A 27128-nucleotide genomic window follows, 5' to 3' on the forward strand; every position below is an offset into this window, starting at 1 on the left:
GGCAGGTGGGGGCAGGCTTGAGCTTGTGGTTGCCAGGAAGTCCCTTACAGTCCAGGGACAGAAGCCTCCCTGCAGCTGTCCCCAGGAGTCTCTGGTGGCCCCAGGGCTTTGTCTGGCTCCAGCAGGGCGGGACAGCTTTGTCTCTGGAGGCCAGCGGCCAGGGCATCCTCCTCTGGGGGACTGAGAGGAAGTCAGGATGTGGGTGAATCCCCAAGGGGCAGGCTCTGAGAGGTGTAATTCCAAGTGGGGTTTAGGAATCTCCTGAATGTATTGAAGGAAAGTGTTTAACTCCAATCCCCAGAAAGGGGCTTCAGAACAGAATTCCAGAGGGGGTCTCTGAGTGACGCGGGGTTGGAGGGAGGACAGGGTTTAGGAGCCTACTCTCTGGGGCACTTAATTCCTGGGGGGTTTCAAGCCTGGGGAGGGTGAGAATGTGAATGAGGGCGTCTCTGTGTGTGATGGGGGTGAAGAAAGGAATGAGTGCTCTAGGAGGTGAGGAGGAGTGCAGTCGGGGCTCCGGAGGAGTTGGGGTGGGGCAGTTCCCCGCAGGGCCGCGGGAAGGAAGTGCTGGAGGTAGAGCCACCAGGAACTGACCAATTGGGAGAACGCCCATATTTGTACCCTGCAAATTCCTCGGGGCTCAGATATCCGCCCCTTCTCCCTCCCCTTTTCCCCGCCCGCCCCGGACATAAAAGGCGCCAGGTGAGGCCCTCGCCATTCCTCTCGCCTACCACTGCTCCTCTGACCAGTGTGGCCCGAGTCCTCCTTCGCCATGACTTCCTACAGCTATCGCCAGTCGTCCGCCACCTCGTCCTTCGGGGGCCTGGGCGGCGGCTCCCTGCGGCTCGGGGCGGGAGGTGCCTTCCGCGCGCCCAGCATCCACGGGGGCTCGGGCGGCCGCGGCGTGTCTGTGTCCTCCGCCCGCTTCGTGTCCTCGTCCTCCGGGGGCTACGGCGGGGGCTACGGCGGGACCTTCGGCAGCAGCTTTGGGGCCCGGTCCGACGGGCTGCTGGCGGGCAATGAGAAGCTCACCATGCAGAACCTCAACGACCGCCTGGCCTCCTACCTGGACAAAGTGCGTGCCCTGGAGGAGGCCAACGGCGACCTGGAGGTGAAGATCCGGGATTGGTACCAGAAGCAGGGGCCCGGGCCGGCCCACGACTACAGCCACTACTTCAAAACCATCGAGGAGCTGCGGGACAAGGTGGGCGGCGGCCCAGCTGCGGGAGGTGCACCTGTAGCGCAAACCTAGCCAGCCCCGCGGGCCGGGCGAGGCCGGAGGAGGGACCCGCGCCACCACCCGGCCGGGCGGGAGCTAGCCCGTTAGGAGGTGGGAGGGCCGCAGAGTGGGGCGGAGAGCAGGGGGCAGGTAAGGAGGGGCAGGACGGTGGGGCAGGAAGTGGAGGTCTGGGTATCGGGAAGGGGGTGGGCTAGTGGGTGGGGTGTGCCGAGGCGGCGGGGGCGGGGCTGGTGGGTGGGGAGGCCTGGGAGATGGGGTCCGGAGAAGTGGGAGGAGGTGGGACAAGACTGTAGGTTGCCCAGGGGCCTTGGCCGGGGGTGCAGTTGCTGCAGGGACAAGCAGGAATTTGGCCTGAGAGGAATGCAGTCCACCCCGGGCCAAACCTACCCTCTGCTGCCCCCGGCATGGGCCCGTCTGCATTCCTTTTCTCTGGTGGGGCAGCTCTGGTTTCCATCAAGCTCAGGCTGAAGCCCCTCCTGCCCCGCCCGGGCTGGGGGCGGGAGGACACCCCGTAGTTAGAAACTTCAAAGAAGAATGGAAGGGGACATATGCTAATGGCCTAAGGATCTGGTAAAGGCGAGATAACACAAGCAGAGCCACCCCCCCAACCCCGTCCTTTTCAGGGTTGGGGGTGCTGGAGCCATAGGTCTAACAGGGAGCCCCTAAAGGCTTGCAGCGTGCCCGGAAGAAATGTATCAGTAACCAGCGGGACATTTTAATGATCCCACGTGCTGGGGCTCCAAACACGCAGCTCCCCACGATGTCGCCCAGTGCTCGCCAGGTGCTGGGTGCCACGCCCATGGAGCAGGTAAACCAGACCTGTGGACAAGGAGGAACAGCTAGAGTTGTAAACAACAAAATAGAATACTGCTTACACACTTTAAAAAATTGTAACCTGACAATAATACATTTTACCATGTACCTTCTTCATCCATTCTCTGTCCTACACACACCCAAAATGGAAGCAAAATTTCCCTTTTTTTTTTTTTTAAAGATTTTATTTATTTATTTGACAGAGACACAGCGAGAGAGGGAACACAAGCAGGGGGAGTGGGAGAGGGAGAAGCAGGCTTCCCTGCCTGGTGCAGGGAGCCAGGACCCTGGGAAGTTCAACAACTGAGAGAGCCCGGCGCCCCTTCCTTCCCTTCCCTTCCCTTCCCTTCCCTTCCCTTCCCTTTTTTATTTATTTTTTTTTTAATTTTTTTTTCCCTTCCCTTTTTTAAAAGATTTATTTATTTATTTGAGAGAGAGAGAGGTGTGGGTAGGGACAGAGGGAGAGGGAGAGAGTTTCCTCAAGCAGATTCCCCTCTGAGTGTGAAGCCCTGTGCAGGGTTCCATCCCAGGACCCTGAAATCATGACCTGAGCAAAGAATCAAGAGTTAGCTATTTAACCAACTGAACCACCCAGGTGCCCTAGCGAAACTTTCTTGAAACAATACTTACTGTGCTGTGGGTGATCTCATATTTTATATTCTCTTCAAGTTCATTAAAAAAACTATGCAAATGTCCTCCCAGTACAATGACTAATGAGTCATGACTTGCTCTTTGAAAAACATAAACCCAAGTACCTTAATCAATGGCGTAAATATGTTCATCACAGCAGAGGGACTTCAGGTGGGGGTGAACTTGGACAAGGAACCCTGAGCTTCATTTCTTGCCTCTATAAAATAGGCATACCCACTGACCTGGCGTGAAAGATGAGGGGCAAAGTGCCTGGCACATAACTGATGCCCAAGAAATGGGACTTCTCTTTCCTGAGGCAGAATGTGCTTTGAATGGGGCTATGGACAAAAGTACCCCAACACTGCATCTGGTCGGCAGATCGCTAGAGACTGCCTCCTGTAAGACTATTTAGAGTTTCCCCTGGTACAGTTCTCAGACACTTTCCTCCCAGACTTACTTCCCTGTCCTCCTGCACCCATGCCCTACTGTCAGCTCAGCATCCCTGATGATGGTTTCTCCTGCTGCAGCTCCTGGGCCTGGACTGATTTCAAGACCTTCCCAGAGAGCTGGCCAACGGACGGCTGAGACATGGCTGGGCTTTGGTCTCTAGGGGTTAGAGGCATACTCATTTGCTCTCCTCTCTTTCCTAGGAAGAAAGGGGGTGGGCAGTGCCAGTACACTAAACTGGTGCCAACTTCCTGCCTCTTATCTTCCAGATTCTTGGTGCCACCATCGAGAACTCCAAGATTGTCCTGCAGATTGACAATGCCCGTCTGGCTGCAGATGACTTCCGAACCAAGTGAGTGTGTTTGCCTTGGTGGGTTGCTGAAGCCGGGGAAGAGAAGGAGGGGCAATCCCAGGTCCTTTGGGGGCTCAGTGCAGTGGGGGGACCAGACTCTGTCCTCACTCTTCCCAGCTGGCGTGAAGCAACTGCCCCCCATGGACTCCTGAACCCTGCGGGAGATGGGGGGAAGTCTTCAGGGGTTCAGAGGAAATGCTGCTCTGACTATATCTATTTCCTTTGAAAGGTTTGAGATGGAGCAGGCCATGCACATGAGTGTGGAGGCTGACATCAACGGCCTGCGGCGGGTGCTGGATGAGCTGACCCTGGCCAGGACCGACCTGGAGGTACAGATCGAGAGCCTGAAGGAGGAGCTGGTCTACTTGAAGAAGAACCATGAGGAGGTGGGTTTCAGATTGGGCCATCTCTCCATCCCACCCCAACTTCCCAGGGCTGAAGACATTTTTATCCGGTATCCTCTTGACCTTGGCCATACCTGCTGCACCATTGGTATGGCCCCGGGTATGGAGCGGGGCTCCCAGGGCCCCAGCAGTGGATGGACTGTCCACTAGTTTGTCTTGTCGGTGCTGGCTCTGAGGTCTGCACCCGAACCAGCCCCTTCCGTCTGGGAAATGGGGGAGTGATCTGGCCCAGGCCCAGCAGGCTCTGGGCTCTAACATGCCCATCTCTGCTGTGTCTTTCCAGGAAATCAGTGCCCTGAGGGGCCAGGTGGGGGGCCAGGTCAGCGTGGAGGTGGATTCCACTCCAGGCATCGACCTTGCCAAGATCCTGGGTGACATGAGAAGCCAGTATGAGGTCATGGCTGAGAAGAACCGAAAAGATGCTGAAGTCTGGTTTATCAGCCGGGTACGCAGTGGGTAGCAGGTGTCCTTGGGGGAGGTGGCAGGGAGAGAGATCTTCATGCTCTCCGGCAGAGTTCTGCCTCAGTGCTCATTCCTTCTGCCTCCTCTCTTCTTGCAGACTGAGGAGCTGAATCGGGAGGTGGCCGGTAACACAGAGCAGCTGCAGATAAGCAAGTCGGAGGTCACGGATCTGCGGCGCACCCTCCAGGGTCTGGAGATCGAGCTGCAGTCTCACCTAAGCACGGTCCGTATGCCCAGGCTGGTGGGATGCATAATGGAGCCCGCGAAGCCTTGCACGGCCTGGGCTGTGGCTGTGCCCATGCCCTCTCTGGGAACCAGTCTCCCCTGAGTCTCTTTCCCTCTCCCTGACCTCAGAAAGCTGCTCTGGAAAGCACGCTGGCAGAAATAGAGTCCCGCTTTGGAGTCCAGCTGGCCCAGATCCAGGCTCTAATCAGCACCCTGGAGGCCCAGCTGAGTGAGGTGCGTGCGGACACTGAGCGCCAGAACCAGGAGTACCAGCGGCTCATGGACGTCAAGTCGCGGCTGGAGCAGGAGATCGCCACCTACCGCAGCCTGCTGGAGGGCCAGGACAACCTGCCCACCCCCAAGGCACTCTGAGTCCAGCACCTCCTGGCTTCCCGCTCTCCTGCAGAGGGGACCCCTGGGTAGGGCCATGGGAGGGGAGGGACCCTACCCCCTGACCTGCCAATAAAGTTTTATGGCTTGAGGACGGTTGTTGGGTTTGTTTTTTTGGCCGTTAGAGATGGGCCAGAACTTCTTGGTCCTGTTTTGGTTTTATTTAGATCAGAGTGCACCCTGTCTGTCTCAGGGGAAGGTGGGAGGGTGCTCACCAGCAGCTACTGGTAGGGTAATTCCTGTTTGCGGAACTCTTTGTCTATCTGACCTGTTCTTTATTTTTTTTTTTTATTTTTTTTTTAAGATTTTATTCATTTATTTGACAGAGAGAAATCACAAGTAGGCAGAGAGGCAGGCAGAGAGAGGAGGAAGCAGGCTCCCTGCTGAGCAGAAAGCCCGATGTGGGGCTTGAACCCAGGACCTGGGATCATGACCTGAGCCGAAGGCAGCGGCTTAACCCACTGAGCCACCCAGGCGCCCCCTGACCTGTTCTTTAAAACAGGCTTGTGAAACAAGCATTGCTCCCCCAGCCCCCGCACATTTTTGAAAGGTTTATTTATTTGAGAAAGAGAGAGGGAGAGCGCAAGAACAAGTGTAGTGTCCATGACTGGGGTGGGGGTGGCAGAGGGAGAGAATCCAATCCCTAGGCAGACTCCCTGCTGAGCACGGTGCCCAGCGCAGGAGGCGAAACCAAGAATCAGAAGCTCAACAGGCTGAGCCACTCAGGCACCCCACATCGCTCCCTTTTTATGGATGGGTAAACTAAGGGTCAGGGATTAAGTGGTTTGTTATATATGTGACTCTTCTAACATGGCAAAGGTGGGATTTGAAACTATGGGGTTGTTTTTTTTTTCTCTTCAGATTTAGTTTTCTCTCCACTTCCTCAAGGGTTGGTATATATTTGTGTGTCTGAAAGGAATGCTTAATTGAGCACCTAGTATATACCATTTGATCAAACAACCCTAAAAGGCAGTTCAGATGAGTAGCATCTTATAGAGCAAGAAAGAGTTTCAGAGAGGGTAAGTAACTTGTCAGAGGTCACACAGTGACTTAATGGCAGAGCCAGGACCAGAAACAAAGTTTCCTGATGGTGCCACCCTATACCCCAGTCTCCTGGGATTGATGCACTTTATGCCAGGTCCTTAATACCTGTCAGTTTTGCTCCATGTGAGGGTCTGGGACTGCAGTCCCCTGGGCCAGGTCCTATCAATCCATTCCTCCACCTACCGAAAGAGAGCCTGGGGCTTTGTGGGTCAGAGCCTGAGTGATGGGGGCAGGCCTCCCACTTAGAAAGCCGAAGAGGGTATAGCTGTTGGTGTATCTGTGTGTGTGTGTGTGTGTGTGTGTGCATGCACCAACACATTCATCCATCCCTGGGCAGCCCCACAGAAGCCCCTTACACCCACCAGCTCATACCTGGGCCCAGAGCCCGGAACGGGACCCAGCTGTGACCCAGACCTCCCGTATAGACCCCCAACCTGGCTTGCCTGAAGTTGGTCCCAGGCCAGCAAAGGAACCCAAGTCCCAGCTTCTCGGTCTAACTCTGCCCTTGTGTGGGTATGGTCTTGCCCCTGTGGTTTACAGTTAAGCTGCCAAGAACTGAGGCCAATTAAAGGTAAATAAGTAGTCCCACTTCCCCTTGGCTGAGAGGTTCAGGCTGAGTGGGTGTGTTAGGCCCCATGGATCTGTCTGATCCTGTGCTGGAGGAGGCTGGGGGGGAACACTGCACCCTGTGCCCCCGGAAGGTCTCTTGGAGGGGCACACGTGGCCGCCAGGTGTGCCCAGCGCTGTACCAAGGAGGCTGAGATCCAGTCGAACCCTGTGCTGAGAATCCTGAAGGAGGCGCTCTTGTTGCCAGTTTCCTGTGGGTCTTAGACTCGCTTCAGGTCACAGAACTGGGGACTCCAGAGCCCAGCTCTTCCTTCCCTCCCTGGGCCAGGAGCTCCTTCAGCCCCTCCCTAGCTATTCTGCTGTGGCCTTGGGCGCCCACAGCCACACCCCACCCCTGCTTAATTTTAGAGGTCTGGCTCACCCCCAGGCTGGGACTGCCCAGAGATACTTGTCCCCTGTTCATGAAAGTCTCTGTTATCACAGCTGAAACCCTCCCCTATACCCCAGAGGCCCCTGGAATGTGGTTGTGGGGCGGGGTCTGGGCCCCACGCAGGTGGGACAGGTGACTGGGTAGCAGGTCTGTGTGTCAGGAATGAAGCCTTCCTTTGTGTGCGTGGTGGGGGGCCAGGGAGGTGGGGGAAGGCAAGGGCTGGGACACTTGTCTGTCTCAGTTATGGAGCTGAAACCAGAGGTGCCCTGTTGACAGAGAGGCTGGGATGGAGAAGAGGGAGAGGGAGGGAAGGAGAGAGAAGGGGAGAGGATTCAGGGGGCGGGTCTTTCCCTCCTTGCTGGTCCTTGTGACCTCTTCAGTTTGTGGAGCTTTTCCTGTCGGTCACAGGCATTGCTCTACCCCTTCAAGGCAAGTGGGGGGGGGGGTTGTTTCCATTTTCCAGATTGGTAGACTGAGGCTGAGAGCGGCAGCTGGATTACTAAGAAAGTCACATACCTAATAGAGGAGGAATTATCCAGGCCCCAGGGAGTGGGGAGTGAGGCTGGATGTCGAGGACCCTGCTGCTGTGTGTGACTGGATGCTCACTGGAACCCCCCAGTAAAACTGAGTGTTAATGGCTCCATTGTCTTTTTGTGTATTCCGGTAATACACACACTGTTATTTACCATCTCTGCCATGGTTAAGCAGACAGTTCTGTGGCCTGAAGTCCGTTCAAATATGGTGCCACCAGCATCGCCATGCGTGCTCAGGACGGTTTCCATCTTGTAAAACCAAAACTCTAAATCTGCTAAACAGTTAACTCCTTCTGTCATTCGGACTATCCTGAGTCCCTCATATATGTGGAAAGATGGCCCAGCGTTAAGTTGGGAACCTGGCTCGGAGAGGTAGTCACACCCAGAGGTGGAGTCCAGCCCAGGCTTTTCCACTGGGCTGCACATGCCATCCCAAGGAGAGAAGGCCCCGGGGATGGCACTCTGCAGTGGGCCAAGGACAGAAACTGGCACAACGTTCTGGGCGTGCTGCCTGGGGCAGGGCCCTGGGCTGCAGCCTGGGCTGGAGCCAAACAGAGCTGGGTCCCCACCCTTGCCCAGCCTCCCCACCTGGGGCTAATGAGCCCAAGACCTTGAGCTCACAGGAGCTGTTTGCATTGAAAACAGGGATCTGTGACTGGGGCAGCTGCCACGCCAGATAGTGTGTGAGAGCCACCTCTCGAGGGGTGCTAGAGGGGAGTCAGGGTGCAGAAGAAGGGCTGGCTGGGGCCCAGCCCTTGCTCAGCCTGGGGTGATGGCGTGTAATCGTTCCCTTATTAATTGCTGGGGCCGTGATGTCTGCAGAGGCTTTAATGAGCTGTGGCTGATCTGAGTTTGATTATTTTTCTTTCGGAGGAAAAGACAATACCCACCCACCCACGAGACAATACCGCCCTGTCTGCGCTCAGCGCTCAGAGGTCCAGCTCATCCACCCCCACTCACCTCGGCCTGTGCTCCTTCTTGTACCACCCCAGCTCGGAGGGGAACCCCAGGTCCTGAGCCCCACCATCTGCTTCCTTAGAAGATAGGGAGGCAGGAGGAGGCAGGCTGGGGGCTCTCAGGCCTCAGGTGGAAGCTGAGAGTGCCCCTTGCCACCCGAACATGCCAAGGGTTTCACAGGTAGTAACTGATGGAACCAGGATTTGAACCGGAGCCGGAGGGACTCCGGAGCTCCACGTATGTCACTGCACGTCAGCCCTGGACCAACTGATTCTGATTTTCCAGATCAGCCTTGCTTCCCTCCCCAGCCCCTGGCTCCCCCAGAGCCCTGGAGCCGGTGCCGGTGGGCCAGGGTTTGTATATTGCGTATCCCTGAAACTGGCCCCTGGTCATTCAGCTCCCCTCTCTGGCCTCAGCGTCCTTCTCCAAGAAAAGGTGTCTTCCAGTCTGCCTGCCAGGTGTCCCCGAATCCTCCCTCCCAACACTCAGGCACATAGAGCCCTCGGGGTCGGGTCCCTCCCTAGCCCCAAAGTGCTTGATGGGACAGAGTTCATGAGGCCCTGCTCTGCAGGAACATGCCTCCCTCTGGAGAAGGCAGGGGTTTTCTGGACTGTGCTCCAGTCTTATCTGCAGAGGTTTGCCCCGACGCATGTCCTAGGAGCAAGCAAAGGTTCAGGGACATGTGCGGTTGGCAGGTGGCGGGATTATCAATCAGCGCCTTGTCAGCCCTGAGCCTCCTGGCCTTTGTGAGAGTGCCAGGGCAATGGGGCTGGGGGTGGGAGGGAAGGGGAAGAGGCATGGCGGAGGAGAGTCCTGACCTGTCAGGGAAGTGACATATGTAGGCTTCTCTGATCACCTTAGTTGGAAATTGACCCATGATTCCCCCCCCCCAGCCTGTCCCCAGAGGCTCTGCAAGCCTCCCCGTGCCTCCCCCAACTCATTCTCCGACACCCCCTCCACCCCAGGCCACTGCTGTCCCTGGGCCCTGCAGGCTCACTCGTGGGGTTTGAGAGTGGGACAACACAGAGAACTCTACCCAAACTGAGAGAGGGGAGCTGGCCGTCTTGGGGGGAGGGTCCTGGCCTGGTGGCAGCAGAGAAGTCTGGCGAGGACAGATGGGGCCTGAGCTGCTCCACCCCTGCAGTCGGAGGCCTGGGAGCTGTGGGGTGACAAGGTGTTGCTCCCCTCTACTCTCCCCACTACTTGCTACTCTCCGTGTTCTCCCAGAGTGCGGAGATACCTGCCAGGGAAGTGTTAAAACCATGGCCCTGGGGGCAAAACACGATTCATTCTGAATCATCTCTTTTGTTGCATTGAAAAAAAAAAGAAAGAGAGACTCCACATCAGTCTTCAAGAGGTGTGCAGTCAGTCCCGTTTGAACAAGGGAGTTGGCCTCCCTTTGGGGGAGGAGACGCGGTCCCACAACCCCCTCGGAGGGGTATATAAGGAGCCCCAGGCTGGGGGGTGACGGGGCAGTGCTCACTCCGCTCTCAGTCCAGCCTCCTCCTCGCCCAGCGCCTCTGTGCTTGCTAAGAACTCACCAACCACCCAGCCATGAGCACCACATTTCTGCAGACCTCTTCCTCCACCTTTGGGGGTGGCTCTACCAGGGGGGGCCCCCTCCGGGTTGGGGGAGGCGGCTTTGGTGGGGGGAGTCTCTGTGGGGGTGGTGGAAGCCGCACTATTTCGGCTTCTTCTGCTAGGTTCGTCTCCTCGGGGTCAGGAGGGGGCTATGGGGGTGGCATGAGCTGCGGCTTCGGTGGAGGGGCTGGTAGTGGTTTTGGGGGTGGCCTTGGAGGTGGCTTTGGTGGGGGTTTTGGTGGTGGCTTTGGTGACTACAGTGGTGGCGATGGCGGCCTCCTCTCTGGCAACGAGAAGATCACTATGCAGAACCTCAACGACCGGCTGGCCTCCTACCTGGAGAAGGTGCGGGCCCTGGAGGAGGCCAACACGGAGCTGGAGGTGAAGATCCGGGACTGGTACCAGAAGCAGAGCCCCAGCAGCCCGGAGCGGGACTACAGCCCCTACTTCAAGACCATTGAGGAGCTCCAAGACAAGGTGAGTCCTCAGGTGTCAGGGAGACGGGAGCAGGTGGCTGGTGCATGCCCAGGTCTGTAACATCAGCGCTCCAGTTGCCTCAAGGAAACGCTTTCCTGCCCGGGCAGTGAGTGTCGGTGTATAGCTTGGAGAGCAGGGAACGCTTTCCTGGTGGGGATGCCGGCACACATCCGCTCAACCTGGCGGTGTGGGAAGATCCCGAGACTGGTCAGGACCAGGGGGTCCGAGGTGGGGGCAGTGACCCTTTGCTTCTTTTGTAAGAGCGGTTAAGTGTTGCCTCAGGACCACCTGCCTCACCCTTTGAGGATATCTTTGGTGCCCAAAGCAGTATTGGGGCTTAGAACACCTCGAACTCATGATGTGCTCTGCCAGCCACTTACTCACCCTTCCAGCCCACTTGGACCAGTTTCCTCAGCTGCAGCATGCCTTTCTGGCCTGCCCTCTGGGGTTCTCCTGGCTGTGGGATGTTCTGTGGGTCCATGGCTGTGTCCAGGTGTGCTGGAGTCCAGTGACCAGGGCAGGCTGGTGGACTATCCCTGAGAGGGCTATTGTTAGAGCCTCCCGAACCCCACCACAACCCCTCCTGGCCAGGCAGTTCCCACGGGGGAGTCTGGGCGCTCTGGATTCCTTGGTCTTTCACGGCCTGGAGCCAGGAAGGGTGGCGTGTAGGAAGACCTCACGTGGGTACTTAAGGGGCATCTGAACCCTGTCTTGGGGAGCCTACAGGCGTCTGGGGCTGGTGTCAGTGGGGAGACTGTCGGCCAGGGGTCTGACCTGGAGCACAGGGTGGGGAGACACCAGGAAAGACAGAACACTGCTCCAGGTGCCGACTCCCTGTCTCCTGCAGATCCTGGCGGCCACCATTGACAACAACCGGGTCATCCTGGAGATCGACAACGCCCGGCTGGCGGCGGATGACTTTAGGCTCAAGTACGCTCCTGCTTCCTTTCCCCTCCTGGATACCCCGCCTCCCCACCCCCTTTCTTGGCCTTCTTTCCTTCCTGCAGCTCCAACAGCCCCTTCCTTCCTCTGGGCTCCCTCTCTCTTCCCAGGTACGAGAACGAGCTGGCCCTGCGCCAGAGCGTGGAGGCCGACATCAACGGCCTGCGCCGGGTGCTGGACGAATTGACCTTGGCCAAGACCGACCTGGAGATGCAGATTGAGGGCCTGAACGAGGAGCTGGCCTACCTGAAGAAGAACCATGAGGAGGTGAGGGTCAGCAGGGCTGCTGGAGGTAGGAGGCAGAGTGGCACCTCCTTCTAGTTAGCGGAAGGGCTTAGTGGTTCAGATATGCTCCCCTCCACCAAAGCAGGGGTCCCCATGGAGAACAAGGGGTATTATCCTTTGAGGACCCATACCCCTTTCCTTCTCAGATCCATAGCCGGGCCAGGGGGCCAGTGTGACCTGCTGTCCTGATTTGTGTCATGAGCTCAGACAGGGGTTACACTGTCTTGAGGTCCTCCTGTAGCATCCAGCAAAGAAGAGAGGCCCTCAGAGCCAAGGGGCCCACGTGATTGAACCTCTTCACCTTCAACAGGAAACAGAGGCTGGGGTGGGTACACAGGAATGCGAAGGGTGTGCAGTGAGTTAGGGACAAAGCCAGGATGGGCCTGTGGGAGTCCAGGCTCCCAGCTCTCCCTTCAGCCCTCTGTCCCTAAATGGGACCTGTCCACCCTGCAGGAAATGAAGGAGTACGGCAGCCAGCTGGCCGGCCAGGTCAACGTGGAGATGGACGCGGCACCAGGCTTGGACTTGACCCGCGTGCTGGCCGAGATGAGGGAGCAGTATGAGGCCATGGCGGAGAAGAACCGACGGGACGCCGAGGCCTGGTTCTTCAGCAAGGTGGGCCTGACCTCGAAGCCCCGCCCTAGCTCCCCAGGTCTCCTAGGATGCCTGTGGGCCTCACTGGTCTTGTGTGTGACCCACAGACAGAGGAGCTGAACAAGGAGGTGGCCTCCAACACAGAGATGATACAGACCAGCAAGACGGAGATCACAGACCTGAGGCGCACGATGCAGGGGCTGGAGATCGAGCTGCAGTCCCAGCTCAGCATGGTAGGGCCACCTGCCCCCCAGCTCACCACAGCCTGCCGCAGCCTGCCCCAGTGTCACCTGGCCTTTCCCATCATCCAGGGCTGGTTAAGTCTTGGGTTCCCAAGCCCTGGCCGAGGGGGTCCCCTGTCCTCCGTTCAATGCTGGTTCACATGCTGCGACAGCTTCTTTCCTGGTCTGACAAGATGTCTGTCGATCTGCTGCCCGCCCCCAGAAAGCCGGGCTGGAGGGCTCACTGGCCGAGACGGAGTGCCGCTACGCCACGCAGCTGCAGCAGATTCAGGGGCTCATCAGCAGCCTGGAGGCCCAGCTGAGCGAGCTCCGCAGTGAGATGGAGTGCCAGAACCAGGAGTACAAGACGCTGCTGGACATCAAGTCGCGGCTGGAGCAGGAGATCGCCACCTACCGCAGCCTGCTGGAGGGCCAGGACGCCAGGTGGGGGCGAGGGTGCAGGGGGGAGGGATGAGAGAGGGGCCGGCTGGTCCTCCCCGGATAGCAGTGAGACAGCGAAAGGAAGCGGATATGGTGTTAGTTTGATTCGGAATCTATCTGCTTGAGGGTGGCAGGTGTGGACAGGCTTTCAGGATGTCCCAGCCTCTAGAGAAGTCACATGTGCGGCTGGTGGTGGGGGCCGCTGGAGACGATTGCTTGGCCAGCCACTGGGGACTCCCTTCCGGAGACCCGGGCTCACGCCCTTCTCTTACATCAGCTTCCCCTCTCTTTCAGGATGGCTGGCATTGGCGCCAGAGAAGGTAAGAAGGCTTCACGCTTCCTGTGTGGAGTGGCAAGGGGGCTGTTGAAGCCACCATTCCCCCTGGAATGGGCTGGAAGGAGAAAGATACCAAACATGCCAGTTGGGCGGGGACACGTCCATTCAACACCTCTTCTACAGGCACCCTCTATCAGCCCCAGTAAAGTGGGGGTTAAAGATTTCTTGAGAACCTTCCAGCCTGAGCAGGCTTTGTCAAAGGAATATCTTCCCAGGGCCCACCTTCTTGCATTTAATGCTAAGAGGCCCCCAGTCACTTCCTGTTCACTTGCAGTTAAATCCCTGGCTTTCTTGCTCACTGCGGGGCATAACTGTTGCTACCAGCTGCCTCTATGATGAGTGACTCAACACCAGACCTCCTGGCCACTCTGGAAGGATCGGCCAGTGGTCATTCTCCGGAGTGCTGTCCAGTTCTCCCTGAGCTTAGCCAGGTCCTGGCTGCCTTGGGGGAGAAAAGTGAGGGTCCCCCACTCTGAAGCTTGCTCCTTCTTCCTACAGCCTCCCTGGGAGGCAGTGGCGGTGGCAAAGTTCGCATCAATGTCGAGGAGACAGTGGACGGGAAGGTGGTTTCTTCTCGCAAGAGAGAGGTCTGAGTGCCCGGTATAGGAGAGATGTCCCTCTTCACCTCCCCACTTCCCAGGCTGAGTGGAGGACGGGCTAGAGGGGCCAGAAGAGCAAACCCTAGTCCCTGCTTCCAGAGGGTCAAGCTCTCTTTGTTGGGTGCTTGGCATGCTCTCCCTTCCACTCCTTTCCAGCTCTCCCCATCTGTTTTTGAGCAGTGACGGGCAGGAAGCCACTGGATTGTGTAACAAGGTTGTTTGTGCCATGTGTGTCCATGCAATAAAGAATTGCTTTTCCTTTTGCAAATATCTTTGGTAGTATGTCCAGTTTTTCTTTTCTTTTCTTTTTTTTTAAAGATTTTATTTATTAATTTGACAGAGATCACAATTAGGCAGAGAGGCAGGCAGACAGAGAGAGAGAGAGAGAGGAGGAAGCAGACTCCCTGCTGAGCAGAGAGCCTGATATGGGGCTCGATTCCAGGACCCTGGGATCATGACCTGAGCTGAAGGCAGAGGCTTTAACCCACTGAGCCACCCAGGCGCCCCATGTCCAGTTTTTCTGTTGGGGGCCTCTGTGGGTCTAGGACCCACAGGCTGACATCTCTTTTTACTTTGGCTTTTTCCCTGTATGGTCCTAATTCACTCTTTGGGGTGCCTAGGGCACCTAGGACCAACTCAGGCTGCATAGGTGACTTTCTGTTCTGGCTTATTCCAACCAGTGATCATAGAAGCAGGAGATAGGGACTGTCCTCAGAACATCTTGGTGCACCCAACACTGTACTTGTCGCATTGAACAATTATTTACCAAACAATTGACTGTATAGATTGTATTGGTTCACCCTTGTGTGGGTTCGCACTGTGCTAGGCAACCCCACCTATGGGTCTTGTTTAATGTGATTGTGGGCGGTCAGGATTTATGATTCCCATCTGAGAGATGAGGAAGTCATAGAGGTGAATGACTTTGCCAGGGTCCTCATGGATGGATAGTGAACAACAGGGCTGGGACTGGGCCCCATATCTGCATGACTCAAAGTCCACCGCTTGTTCCGGGAGCGCAGGCCTTGGCCCTTCACAGGTCATTGCCAGGACCTTCCTCCTTATTTCTGGCCCTCCCACATGTGTTCCTAGAACCTCCCTTTTTTTCCCCTCCAGGCACATCTGACCTCCAGAGTGGCTGAGCCACCTAACATCTCTGCCTCCAGCAAAGAGGGACCTTATCCACCCTCTCACCCCCTGAAGCCACAGTCTCCTTCCCATAAAGCAATTAAGGGGAAATCAGAGGGAAAGACACCAACTCCAGGAAGCCCTCCATGATTTTTCCAAGCTTAAGTCCAAAGAAACATCAACCCCCATTGTCCTCCTCAGTCCAAACCCTGCTCCTGATCCCCCATACCCAGCATCTCTGACCTTGGGCTCACTGGAGCAACCACATTCACACACACTTAATTTGTTGCCTCAGGTCTGACACTGGTTCCTCAGGGATTCATAACCCCAGACAGAGGGCAAGGAATGAGGAAGCCGAGAACTCTCGGTGCTGTGGCTGGGCTGGGCTCTGGTGAGGACAGGGGGGAGAGGGAAAACCGGTTTCTTAGTCCTGCTGGGGAGAGGAGGTTGGAGGTTCCTTTCTTCTCCTGAGAATCAGATCATTTTCGGGGGGAGATTCATGCCCTCTGAGAGGGCATCCATGAGTCTTGCTGGGTGAAACTCCTTGCCCAGCAATCCTGTTTGGAGAGGGCAGGGTACATGTTTTTTTCTGAGGAAGATTTAATCTAGAATACATCTCCTGAGTACACACTCTGAGGCCAGACTTCTCTGGGGCTGGAGGAATGAAACAGAACTTATTAAGCATCTACACTATGCAGGGCTCTGGGCAGAGCATTCAATGGATAGCATCTGATTTGCTCCCCCAGAGGCTTTGTAAAAGTGTGGTCATGAAGGCATGAGCCAGGAATCCGTGAGGCTAGGCCTGGGACTGGTCTCTCTGGGTTCAGACCTTTGCTTTATCCTGGATGTCGTGCAGGTCACGGAAACTGGCAACATATTTCTTTCTTTTCCTTCTTTCTTTCCTCCTTCCTTCCTTTAAAGATTTTATTTATTTATTTGACAGACAGAGATCACAAGTAGTGGAGAGGAGGGTAGAGAGAGAGGGGGGAAGCAGGCCCCCCGCTGAGCAGAAAGCCCAATGTGGGGCTGGATCCCAGGACCCCAGGATCATGACCTGAGCCAAAGGCAGAGGCTTTAACCCACTGAGCCACCCAGGCACCCCTGGCAACATCTTTCTTAGGTGAGTGTGTTAATCTGAAGCCCCTTTCTTCACCTCTGTGGGAAGCCTGTCATCCAGCCATTACTGCTAAAAAGATCATTCTCAGTCTCTCACAATGGGGCTTAAGCTCATGCTGAAGCGGTCATGTCCCTGACATCCTGAAAACGGCCAGACCCCTTCCTGGGTCTCCCAGGCCCAACGGCCGGACTGCTGCTCCTGCTTCACTGGCCTCCGGGCCTCTCTCGAGGAGTCTCAGATCTTCAAAGCAACCCACAAAGGGTTTTCTCAGCCCGTAGTTTGCCAAAATAACCTCTGCAAAGCCGCGGAGATGCAAGGTGGGGCTCCCCCCTCATCCAGCGGCCTTTCTCTCAGGCCAGACCCTGGGCTGGAGAGGGAAAGCTGCTTCTGTTTCCTTGGAGGGCCCATTCCTGCTCTCCAGGGATCCTGGGGTCCGAGAGAGGTCCTTGGACTTGCCAAATCCTGTTTCCTGCCTGACCCTGGAGAGAGACGCTCACACCCGGGATAGCTTGTTCCTGGCTGAGCCCTATAAATAGTCTTTGGGCAGAGATGGCCCGCCTTCTGCCTGCCCCTGGGCTGAGGTCAGGCTTGGTTTCCAACCAATCTGGGAAGCAGGCAGCAGGCCTCCCTTCTCCCTGAGAGAGAGGCTAGCTTTGGGGCCAGGCATTAGGGACTTAGGCTAGTCTTAGGCGAGGCTAGGTTTCCCAGAGCAGGCACAGGGCATGACTATGCATCTCCCTGGGGACTTTGCCAGGTCCCTGTCCCTCTCCGGGTCTCAGTGTCCTCAGCTTTAAACTGGGGAGGCTGGCTGGACCAGAATCAAGGTTCTCTATGAGTTCATCTGTATTGTGGAAACTCCAAGGGGAACCTGGCCTGTGAGATTGGTGACATCAGGGGCAGGGTTTCCTCCTTGCACTTCTGAGCTCTCGGAGTGGGAGCTTCATAAATATTCATTGAATTAATGCATGACCTTGCTTCTCCTTTGCTTTTTCCTGCCTTAGACATGGCTCTGGACATTCCCTACTATTTTGGGTGAGTGTGGGCCTGGTGGTCACCTGTCCCGGCACAGGCAACTGGCAGCATAGGGGGAAATCAGGGGCTGGCAGCTTCTCCCGTGAGATTTGCGGCTGGGATGATCCCACTGGGTACTTGTTTTGGCCCCCATCTCTTCTCCCCTAAAGCCAGCAAAGTCTTCCTTTGCTGGAGTAGTATTTGGGGCTACTTAAGGAACTTTTCCTCAGGGAATGTAAAGCTGAATTGGGGAAATAAGATATGAATGCCACCAACTGTCACTTGTCTGGTCCTTGTGGGCACCTTGCTGGCTGAAGGGACCAGAGAGAGAAGCACAGCAAACTGGCCCAGAATGGAGGCCCAGGACAGGTCACGACCCAAGGATGAGCTTGAAATTCCTCCTCTGTAAAAGGGAGAGCCTAGCTAGCGACCTTCTGCCTGCCAAGTTTTCCCGCATGTCAGGCGCTTCTCCAATGCTAACTCATCTAATGTCTGGTTTTCAGCCGTGGCCACCAAACCACTGAAAGGTTGAGTAACTTTCCCAGGGTCACACAGCCAGTCGATGGCAGATACAGGTTTGAAACTCAGTTCCACCTAATTCAAAGCCTCTGGCGACCTCCCTGGGTTCCTGGGAACCCCGGGTGGTGTAAAGGATTTTAGAAAGCTGGGGATTATAGGTATGTGAGGACTGGGGGCCTTGACACTTGGCAGGAGAAGGCTGCTGAGTACTGCTATGAGAAACAGGTGTCTCTGAGGGTGAGGACGGCTGACCAGATGGCCCAGCTTCACTGTCTGGGGAAGGTCTGCTTTTCATGAGAGGCTCCTTTTCTCCACGGGGAAGCCTCGAAACATTTTGGGAGGTGGGTCAGCCATCCTGGGCTCTAGACCCTATGTGGTCTAGGGAAAGAGATAAGCAGGGAGGAGCCTGATCCAAGAGCCAATCGAGGATCCCTGAATTCAGAACTTGGGGGACAGGATCGAAGCCTCAGCTGTGCAGGTGAACAATCTGGCAACTTTGGACAAATCCTTGAGAACCAGAGACCCAGAAAGGCATTGCACAGGGAGACTTAGAAATCATTCAAGATAAGGCCCCCAGGGAGCTAGTGGTAGAGATGGAAAGCCGCACGTTTCTCCTTGCTTCCTACTGCCTTAGGCCTTGGCATTCTGGGTCTGGGACAACTCTGGGACAACTTTGACATTCTGTCTTGAGCACCTTGCAAGCCCCCAAGCTTTGGAGCTCACACCAGGACAGATAGCAGACAGGCTGCCCCATCAGGCCATCAGCTGCATAGGCCCAGCTGCTGTGGGAAACAGGACCCCCTAGCTGCTGGGCCTGCAGTGTCAGGAAGCCTGGGAGCGTGGTGGGTGACAGAGGATGCCCCTGCTTGGGTGGGGTGGCGCTGAGGCTGGCCTGAAGGGTGCAGACCCTGGAGCCAAAGGTTTGGATCTTGGGCAAGGAATTTTCTGGGTTTCAGCGTCCGCAGGTGAAAAGGGGATGTGACCAATGTCATAGAGTTCTTTTGAGGTCACACAGGTAGAGTGTCTAACACAGCATTCAAGAAATATTAGCTAATGTTATTTTATTATCTTTAAAAAATACAGAATGTAACATTCAGAGATCATCTACTGAGTTCACAGCAAGGCTCCAAGGCACCATCAGTCGGGGTAGAGAGAGCCAGAGACAAGCTTTGAACCTTGCCTTCATGGTGACCTTGAGCAAGTAACTTGGCCTCCCCAAACCTCAGCTGTAAAATGGGGCCAAGAACACCCCTTGCCCATTGTCGTGAGGACCCAGTGACAGTGTGTGAAGCCCACCTTGTTTGTGGGGGCTGCTCATGCATGGGGCTTCCCCTCCTCTTATGACGTTGGTGTGATTTTGTCAGAAAGCAAAGAAGGGAATCTCAGCCCCAGGACTCTGTCCTGCCCCATCAGGAGCAGGGCCAGGAGAGGTGAAACTGGGGCCCCAGGATGGGTCCTTGCACAGCTTCCTCCAGAAGGGCCCTGGGGTTCACCGTGGGTCAGAGGAAGACATTTCTGTGTTATGCACTGTAAGTACCTGCTTGGGGAGGGGATGGGAGGGGAGGGGAGGGACCATGCCCTGACCCTGCAAGGGAGGTATGTCGCCACCCCCCTGTGTTTATACTACTGGGACTTTGGAGGATCTGGGGCATTGTTCCTCTAAGAGGCGTTGGTCTCAGCCCACTGTCAGCCCTGGGGGGAGGATCGTCACTCCAGGCCTGGCAGGTTTTATTAATCACCTTTTTGTCAGTTTTGATCCTCTACTGAGAGCGAGAAGAGAGGGAGAGCCTGAGAGCTCCTGCTTTGGGCTGAATCACACAGCTTTTCAGAGAGTGAGAGCGCTGAGCTGTCAGTTTGGGCCAGGAGGGCTGGGCAGGGTCAGAGGTCAGCCTGAAGCCCTGGCCTCCCTGTGAGACCCCAAGCATGCCGTGACCTCCTCTCTGGTGCTGACACCTGCTGGATGAAACATAGGCCTCCTTCCCTACCTGCAGAAGACGAAGGGCAGGAAAGCCCTGACTCTGAGCCTTGTTTCCTGGCTTGCTGAATCAGCAAAGGGGTTCTCGGGATCACTTTGAGCCTGGGTCACCCTACCCTAGTCCTTAGCCTGGTGCAGTCCCCCTGGCTGCTGTGGGTCAGCAGGCTGCCCCTGAGAGGCCATTCATGGTAAGTCTGGCCGCCTTGGTGAGTGGGTGTTGGAGCCTGAGTCCAGAGTTCTCCATTCTTAGCCCTGGAAACTTCTCCATCTAACTTGGGCTCTGAGAGGCCACCTCTAGGCCCTTTTATTCAGGTCTGAAGCCTTCTCTGGCAGGGAGACTAAGCAGTCCCTGAGTTTTAGCTATGTCTGAGGCTCCTTGGCAGAGACTGTATCCTCCCATGTGGCCTCTTGGTCAAGCGCTCACAAGCTGGACAGATGTCCCGTGACCGGGGGGCTAGAAGGAGCCCTGTCAGGCATTCTAAGACTTCCTTTCCGTGTTCAACCATGCCTCGAAGGCCGCTGATATGAGGGTATGATTGAACACCGGGGGCAGGCTGATCCAGCCCTTCTCAACTCCATACCATTGACCTTTTGGGCTGGGGAATTCTTTGTTGTGGGGCCTGTCCTGGGCATGGTAGGATATTTAGCAGTATCCCTGGTCTCTGTCTTCTAGATACCTGTAGGATCCCCCTGTTGTTGCAGCTGAAATGTCTCCAGGCATTGTCAAATGTTCTCTAGGGAGAAAAAGAGCCCTTAGCCGAGATCTTTGAATTAATCTAGGAGGGCAGAAGTGGGAATCGTGGTCTTATTAGGGGCAGGGGGTGTAGGTAATTGACTGGGAAAGGGTACAGGGAGCTTTATGGAGTGCTGCCAATGTTCTGGGTGCTGGGTACACAGGTGAACGCGTGTTTGAAGCTTCCTACATAGGTAAGAATGCATTGAGTTGGACACTAATAGTTTGTACAATTTACCATATGAATTATATACTTAGAAAAGGAGTCTTTGTGTCAGTGTGAACCCAACTTGGGTTTTAGTCCTGACTACTCTTAAGCCTTGGTTTCCCCATGTGTAAAATGGGGTGACTTGTAGGACCTGCCTCACTAGGTTGCTGCAAAGATTGAATGACACAGCGAGTATACTTAGCTCTGTGCCTGCTTATGGTGAGGGATCTGAGTGTGCTAGCTGTTATGATGTGCCGGACTGCTTGCTTCTGTATTCTGTGCCTCAGTTTCCCCAGCTGTGTTAGATGGTCCCTAAGTTCCCTTGTTGCTGGGACTTTATCAGATTGTCTTGGCGCTCCCCCGCTGCCCGCCACCAGCCTAAACAGCTTCAAGGTGGTCAATTCTATAGGACCAAGCCAAGTTTGTCAACAGATTCGCTGGGAGCACCGGAGTAGGAGAAATGCTAAGAAGAATGCAGAACATCCTAGTCTGAGGATTTAGAAATAGAAAGAAGGGAGCTGAGGGCTGCGGTGACTTTGTAAAAGCACAGGGCCACCTCGCAGCTCTGTCCCCATTCTAATACTGGGTGGAGCTGAAAGCCTGCGGAGTGAGCACCCGAAGTGCAGAGCTGAAGTGGAATTCAGCTGTCAAAAGGGTAGTCTCAGGCAGAACACTGTGCCCTCTGAATCATCCCTTTTGTTAAGGATTAAAAAAAAAAAAAAAAAGCCACCCCCAAAGGCACAACCCACCTTGGAGAGCAGAGGTAACTGGGCTTGTGGGAAACAGAGTGCAGCTGGCAGCAGTCAGAGGGTGGGGAAGGGAGGAGAGAAGATGGGGCAATTGTTCAACCTGGTGGAGGACAGTATAAAAGGCACCCACTCTGGGGAAGAGCCACAGTCTTCGGCCCAGGCCAAGCCCGGCTCCTGTCCACACCTGCTCCTTCTTTTGCTCTCACCATGAGCTGCCGCCTGCAGAGCTCTTCCGCCAGCTATGGAGGTGGTTTTGGGGGTGGCTCTTGCCAGCTAGGAGGAGGCCGCAGTGTCTCTGCCTGCTCAACCCGCTTTGTCTCTGGGGGGTCAGCTGGGGGCTATGGGGGTGGCATGAGCTGCGGCTTTGGTGGAGGGGCTGGTAGTGGTTTTGGAGGTGGCTTTGGAGGTGGCCTTGGAGGTGGTCTTGGAGGTGGCCTTGGCGGTGGCTTTGGTGGGGGTTTTGGCGGTGGCTTTGGTGACTACGGTGGTGGTGATGGAGGCCTCCTCTCTGGCAACGAGAAGATCACTATGCAGAACCTCAACGACCGCCTGGCTTCCTACCTGGAGAAGGTGCGGGCCCTGGAGGAGGCCAACACGGAACTGGAGGTGAAGATCCGGGACTGGCACCAGAAGCAGAGCCCCAGCAGCCCGGAGTGGGACTATAGCCCTTACTTCAAGACCATTGAGGAGCTCCGAGACAAGGTGAGTCCTCGGGTGTTGGCGAGCTTTCTTCCTGCAGGGCAGAGCTGCAAAGGCCAGGGAACACGGCATCCCAAAGGACCAGAAGATGGAGCGTGGTGGAATCCTCACCCCGCCTTTGGAGGAAAATTCTAGTCTTTTACTACCAAGCGTCTCTACTCCTGATAAGCTTTCTTAGGCCACTGCTCCCCAAACGCATTCTTTTACTGTTATTACTCACGTCAACATTTTTACTGCTTCCTAAACAGTTATGTTATTATTAATGACTTGATCCCTATAATTCCAACCCACGGAGATGTTTGGAAACCATGACAGTTTTAAAAACCACTAAGAATGACTCAAATCAGCAGAGAAAGGAATACTGGTCTGGGAATACTAGTTGATTTTGTAGGGGTCCCATTTAAACTGTTATTCTCAGCTGGCTAGGAGGAGCAGGAGAGGAAGGCAGAGGCCTAGGTCGTACTAAGCTGAGCTGAGATTGCTTCATCAAGGCCTGTCTGTCACGCTGGGGTCCCAGCTTGTTGGAACAGAAATCCACCAGCCTGGGCTGGGTCCCAGCTATGTGGGGTGGGTTTTAACTGCTTCGGTATATGAGAGTTTAGACAAGGAATTCAAATGGATGGCAGTGTTTATCGGCTCTTCCTTCTGCTCAGCCAGGAGGCCAGCTCCAGTGAGCTTACTATGAGCTGTGTGGACCCAGGCTGACCCCCTCCTGACCTTAAGGAGAAGGCTGTCCCAACGGTGAGCGAGAGAGGTTGCTAGTCTGAGGCCTTCAAGACATGACTAACCAAGGAAGTCCTGGGCAGGGTCATTCCCCTGAAATGTACATTCCGATCTTCCCCGTCATGACCAGGCGTAGATAGGATGTCAGAGTGACAGACTCAGAGGAGGGACCTGCCCGGCCCCTCACTTCACTGATCTCAGAGAGCAGGGCCTTATCCCTGTGCCTTATCCGGCACCCAGGTGTCTGTGTTTTCTCTTCCTCTTCCTCCAGCTCGTGGACCCTCCCGTGATGACCCTTTGTATTTTGCAGATCCTGGCGGCCACCATTGACAACAACCGGGTCATCCTGGAGATCGACAATGCTCGGCTGGCGGCGGACGACTTCAGGCTCAAGTGAGTTCCTCGTCCCCACTGGTCTTTCTGAACTGTCTTTTATTTGAGACAGAGGCTCATCTGAACACTGAAATCGGAGCATCCCAGGCATGAAGGTCTTGGAGACTCCAGTGCAGAAGTAGGGGAGGGTCTAATATCATTTCTGTGTTGCTTTTCCAAAAAAAAAAAAAAAAATCCTTTAGGTACGAGAATGAGCTGGCCCTGCGCCAGAGCGTGGAGGCTGACACCAATGGCCTGCGGCGGGTGCTGGACGAGCTGACCCTGTCCAAGGCCGACCTGGAGATGCAGATCGAGAGCCTGAACGAGGAGCTGGCCTACCTGAAGAAGAACCACGAGGAGGTAAGGGTCGGCAGAGGCTGCCATGGCTGAATCACCTCCAGTGAGAAAGGGGAGCAGCCAGACTTAGCCTTCTGCTGGGGGACCCGGAAGTGCTTCCCGGAACATGCTGGTAGCCCTCAGAGCTGAGGAGGAGGAGGACGGGGAGCATCATGTGTCTTCCTCTTCCATTGCTGTAGGAGATGAAGGAGTTCAGCAGTCAGGTGGTAGGCCAGGTCAACGTGGAGATGGACGCCACCCCGGGCATTGATCTGACCCGCGTGCTGGCCGAGATGAGGGAGCAGTACGAGGCCATGGCAGAGAAGAACCGGCGGGATGCCGAGGAATGGTTCCACAGCAAGGTGCCCAGCCCTCTTACCCCATGGAGCTGGGGGCTGCCTGGGCCTTCCACGGGGCTCCTCCATGACCTTTTTCCCGCTCTAATTTCAGAGTGCAGAGCTGACCAAGGAGGTGTCCTCTAGCACTGCCATGATCCAGACCAGCAAGACAGAGATCACGGAGCTGAGGAGCACGCTCCAGGGCCTGGAGATCGAGCTGCAGTCCCAGCTCAGCATGGTACACCCGAGGCCCTCCGTCCGGCAGCCACCACCTCTCAGCCTTGGCTTGGCCTGACTCCCCTCATCGCTTCTTTGTCGCTCCCCCAGAAAGCCGGGCTGGAGGGCTCACTGGCCGAGACGGAGTGCCGCTACGCCACGCAGCTGCAGCAGATTCAGGGGCTCATCAGCAGCCTGGAGGCCCAGCTGAGCGAGCTCCGCAGTGAGATGGAGTGCCAGAACCAGGAGTACAAGACGCTGCTGGACATCAAGTCGCGGCTGGAGCAGGAGATCGCCACCTACCGCAGCCTGCTGGAGGGCCAGGACGCCAGGTGGGGCCTCTCAAGTCTCCCTCTTGGGAAGGTGACCACAGGGCCCTTGGACAGCCGAGCGGGCAGGGCCTTAGGGATCAGGTCCGCATGGCCCTCCCAGAAGGGGACCTTCTGAGCTTAGACTGGATGCAGATCCAGGACCAGAGCTCCCTGTTTTCTAGAATCAGACTGTGGGGGCATTTCCTCAGCAGGCCGCAGGGTCTGTCCCTTTAAACTCTGTAGTTTGGGCCTTTGGATTAGATGGGCAGGAATAGGGACCACGGACAGAACATCTCATATTGGAAGAATATTACCTTGGGTTCAGGTCAGCTGAACAAAGCTATGATTGTGGTGTTTTAACTCCTTTCAGACCATTTACAAGGACTAGGCCATCCTTGTGGGCTCAGGGGGAGGGATTGTGGGAGGGGAGTGGTACCAAATGGACCAGAGGGAGGACAAAACTTCCAACAAATGTGCTGGATTTGGGGCCCAAGACAGACAGCGGACAGGCCTGGCAGGTACCAGCTGCTGCCCCTTTGGCTAAGGGCAGAGTTGGTAAAAAAGCCCAACTCAGGGTCTCTGAATGATGATCTGAGTTGCTCCCTCTGAGGATGGGTGAGCCACTGTCCTCCGGTGCCTTCTGCTCACATGACCTCTCTTCTTTCTCCCAGGATGGCTGGCCTGACCTCCTCGGGAGGTAAGGAGACAACCCCAGGGGTGGGGAGGGGTGAGTTCAGCTCCTGTTCACTGCCCTGGGGGGCAGGGAGATAGGCTGTGCTGGACTCTCCAGTGTAGGGAGGGAGGGAGGGGGCTCTGGGGGACGTGGCCATTTGCTCGTCTCTTTTCTTTGCAAAATAGCTAGGTCTGCCCACTGGGATATATCCCACTGGCATACTTTGGAGGGAGCCAGCTTTGGGGACAATAACATGAGTCCCTATCAACTGACCTCCAACCTGACCCATGAGGGGGCTTGGTGCCCTCCTGGGGGACCCTGACCTGCCGAGGTGGGTCTTCTCCAGCTTGAGTATGTCTTGCCCCCTCCATGTCTCAGGGAACACCAGCGTCACAGTCACCACCACCACCAGCTCCTCTTCCGGTCGCCGCATTTCAGACACCCGTAGGCTTTAAATCCACTCGGCATCCTCTCCCTCTGTCTTCAGCATCCAGAGGAGAGAGCTGATGGGTCCCTGCTGGAGAAAGGGGGAGAGAGCAGGATGCTCCCTGGCCCCGCACTTTCCTGAGGGCAGTCGCTCCCTGCTTCTCTCCCCGTGCGCTTCCTCTTCTCCCTTACCTGGTTCCTCAGGCTTCTCAGCTTCTCTACTCAAAACAAAAGATAATTCAATAAAGTTTCCTGCTTTTTTGCAACTGTATTTTTGATTCTGGTCTGGTCTCTGAGGGTAGCACCTGCCAAGGCCCTGATCTGGGGCGGTGGGTGAATGGGTGCAGTTGGCTGGGTGTCCCCCCTCACCGCCCCCAACAAGTCTGGCCCAGGGAGCTCCTGGCTGGAAAGGCACCCGGACCAGCCATCGGGGCTCATCGATGATGGTGCTCAGCAAACACAGACAAATGGGGCGAACTGGAGACATGGGAGAACACGGGAACCAGTTCTACACCTTGTAGAACCTACGGCAGCAACGGGTTCTAGTAGTGTCAGGTGATGGGGAGATGTGGGAAAGAGGCACAGAGGGCTCTGTGGCAAGCTTCAAGGAGCCAGTGCAGGGCTGATTGAAGGAGGAGACCCAAGACAATTACCCCAGGCCCAGCATTCTGCCTCCTTGCTTTCTACAGAGCCCTTCCTTCTTTTCTTTCTTTCTTTTTTTTTAAGATTATTTATTTTTTTTTTCGAGAGAGAGAAAGCATGCACGCACATGAGGGGGTAGGGACAGTGGGAGAGGCAGACTCCTGCTTGAGCAAGGACCCTCATGCAGGGCTCCATCCCAGGACCCTGGGATCATGACCTGACTTGAAGACAGACGATCAACAGACTGAGCCACCCAGGCTCCCCCAGAGCCTTTTTCTTTTAAGATGAGAGACATCCAGACTTTCAGTTGTCCCTTAGCTCCTGGCCTACCCCAGCACTCAATGCATCAGCCACGTGACTCAATGAGTAGCCTCCATCTGAGCTGACCTTCCTCCCCAATGCCCCTCCGCAGCCCTGTGCCCCTGCCTCTCTCGTCCCAGCTCAGACTTGCAACCTCCTCTTGCTTTGCTCACTCCTTACATGGAGTCTGGTCCTCTGGGTTCTGGCACAGGCACACTTTCTCCTTTTCACTCTCCCCTTGGCCCATCTGGAACATGTCCTTGGTCACAATTGCCAAAACATTCTGATGACACTCCAGGGAGGCCCCTTTCCTCCGCGCCAGACTCTCACGCCCACTACACTAGCCGTTGCCTCCTCAGATCTACTTGTCGGAAGGAGCACCCCTCATCCTCCCAGATCTGTGCCTTCCTGGTCCCCCATTCCAGAGGACCTGGAAACCCAAGCCAGGAGCCCAGTAGTCACCTTGGCCTCTTCAAACCCTATTTCCCTTCCAAGTTCATCTTGTGGTTGCTGTTAGCTATAATGTCCTCACAGCCTCCCTGGCCTCCCTGCCTCCAGTCTGAACTTCTCCTGCATCTATGCCCCACACTCCAGTGCGGACGATTGCTGGAAATGGAAAGTCTTCCTCCTGGCCTAGCAAAGCTTCCATAGCTACCCCCCGCCACTGAGGAAAACACCAACTCC

The 27128-nt window shown here is 55.8% G+C and overlaps 3 protein-coding genes across 3 annotated transcripts; all 3 read left to right on the forward strand.

Moving 5' to 3' along the window:
- Nucleotides 1–707: 707 nt before the first annotated feature.
- LOC125087551 (keratin, type I cytoskeletal 19) lies at nucleotides 708–5055 on the forward strand. Its single transcript, XM_047707986.1, has 6 exons — nucleotides 708–1204; nucleotides 3400–3482; nucleotides 3712–3868; nucleotides 4170–4331; nucleotides 4446–4571; nucleotides 4703–5055. Exons 1-6 carry the CDS (start codon nucleotides 773–775, stop codon nucleotides 4943–4945), a joined length of 1203 nt encoding a protein of 400 aa, XP_047563942.1. The 5' UTR covers nucleotides 708–772; the 3' UTR covers nucleotides 4946–5055.
- A 4544-nt stretch (nucleotides 5056–9599) lies between these two features.
- KRT15 (keratin 15) lies at nucleotides 9600–14225 on the forward strand. Its single transcript, XM_047708453.1, has 8 exons — nucleotides 9600–10552; nucleotides 11400–11482; nucleotides 11605–11761; nucleotides 12233–12394; nucleotides 12481–12606; nucleotides 12818–13038; nucleotides 13330–13355; nucleotides 13871–14225. Exons 1-8 carry the CDS (start codon nucleotides 10049–10051, stop codon nucleotides 13963–13965), a joined length of 1374 nt encoding a protein of 457 aa, XP_047564409.1. The 5' UTR covers nucleotides 9600–10048; the 3' UTR covers nucleotides 13966–14225.
- A 7292-nt stretch (nucleotides 14226–21517) lies between these two features.
- On the forward strand, nucleotides 21518–25725 carry LOC125087793 (keratin, type I cytoskeletal 13-like). The gene is made up of 8 exons (XM_047708454.1): nucleotides 21518–22110; nucleotides 23141–23223; nucleotides 23406–23562; nucleotides 23739–23900; nucleotides 23989–24114; nucleotides 24204–24424; nucleotides 25075–25100; nucleotides 25455–25725. The coding sequence occupies exons 1-8, from the start codon at nucleotides 21616–21618 to the stop codon at nucleotides 25529–25531; spliced, it is 1347 nt and encodes a 448-aa protein (XP_047564410.1). The 5' UTR covers nucleotides 21518–21615; the 3' UTR covers nucleotides 25532–25725.
- Nucleotides 25726–27128: the final 1403 nt, after the last annotated feature.

Source organism: Lutra lutra, chromosome 16 (assembly GCF_902655055.1).
Source record: "Lutra lutra chromosome 16, mLutLut1.2, whole genome shotgun sequence".
Lineage (NCBI taxonomy): Eukaryota > Metazoa > Chordata > Mammalia > Carnivora > Mustelidae > Lutra > Lutra lutra.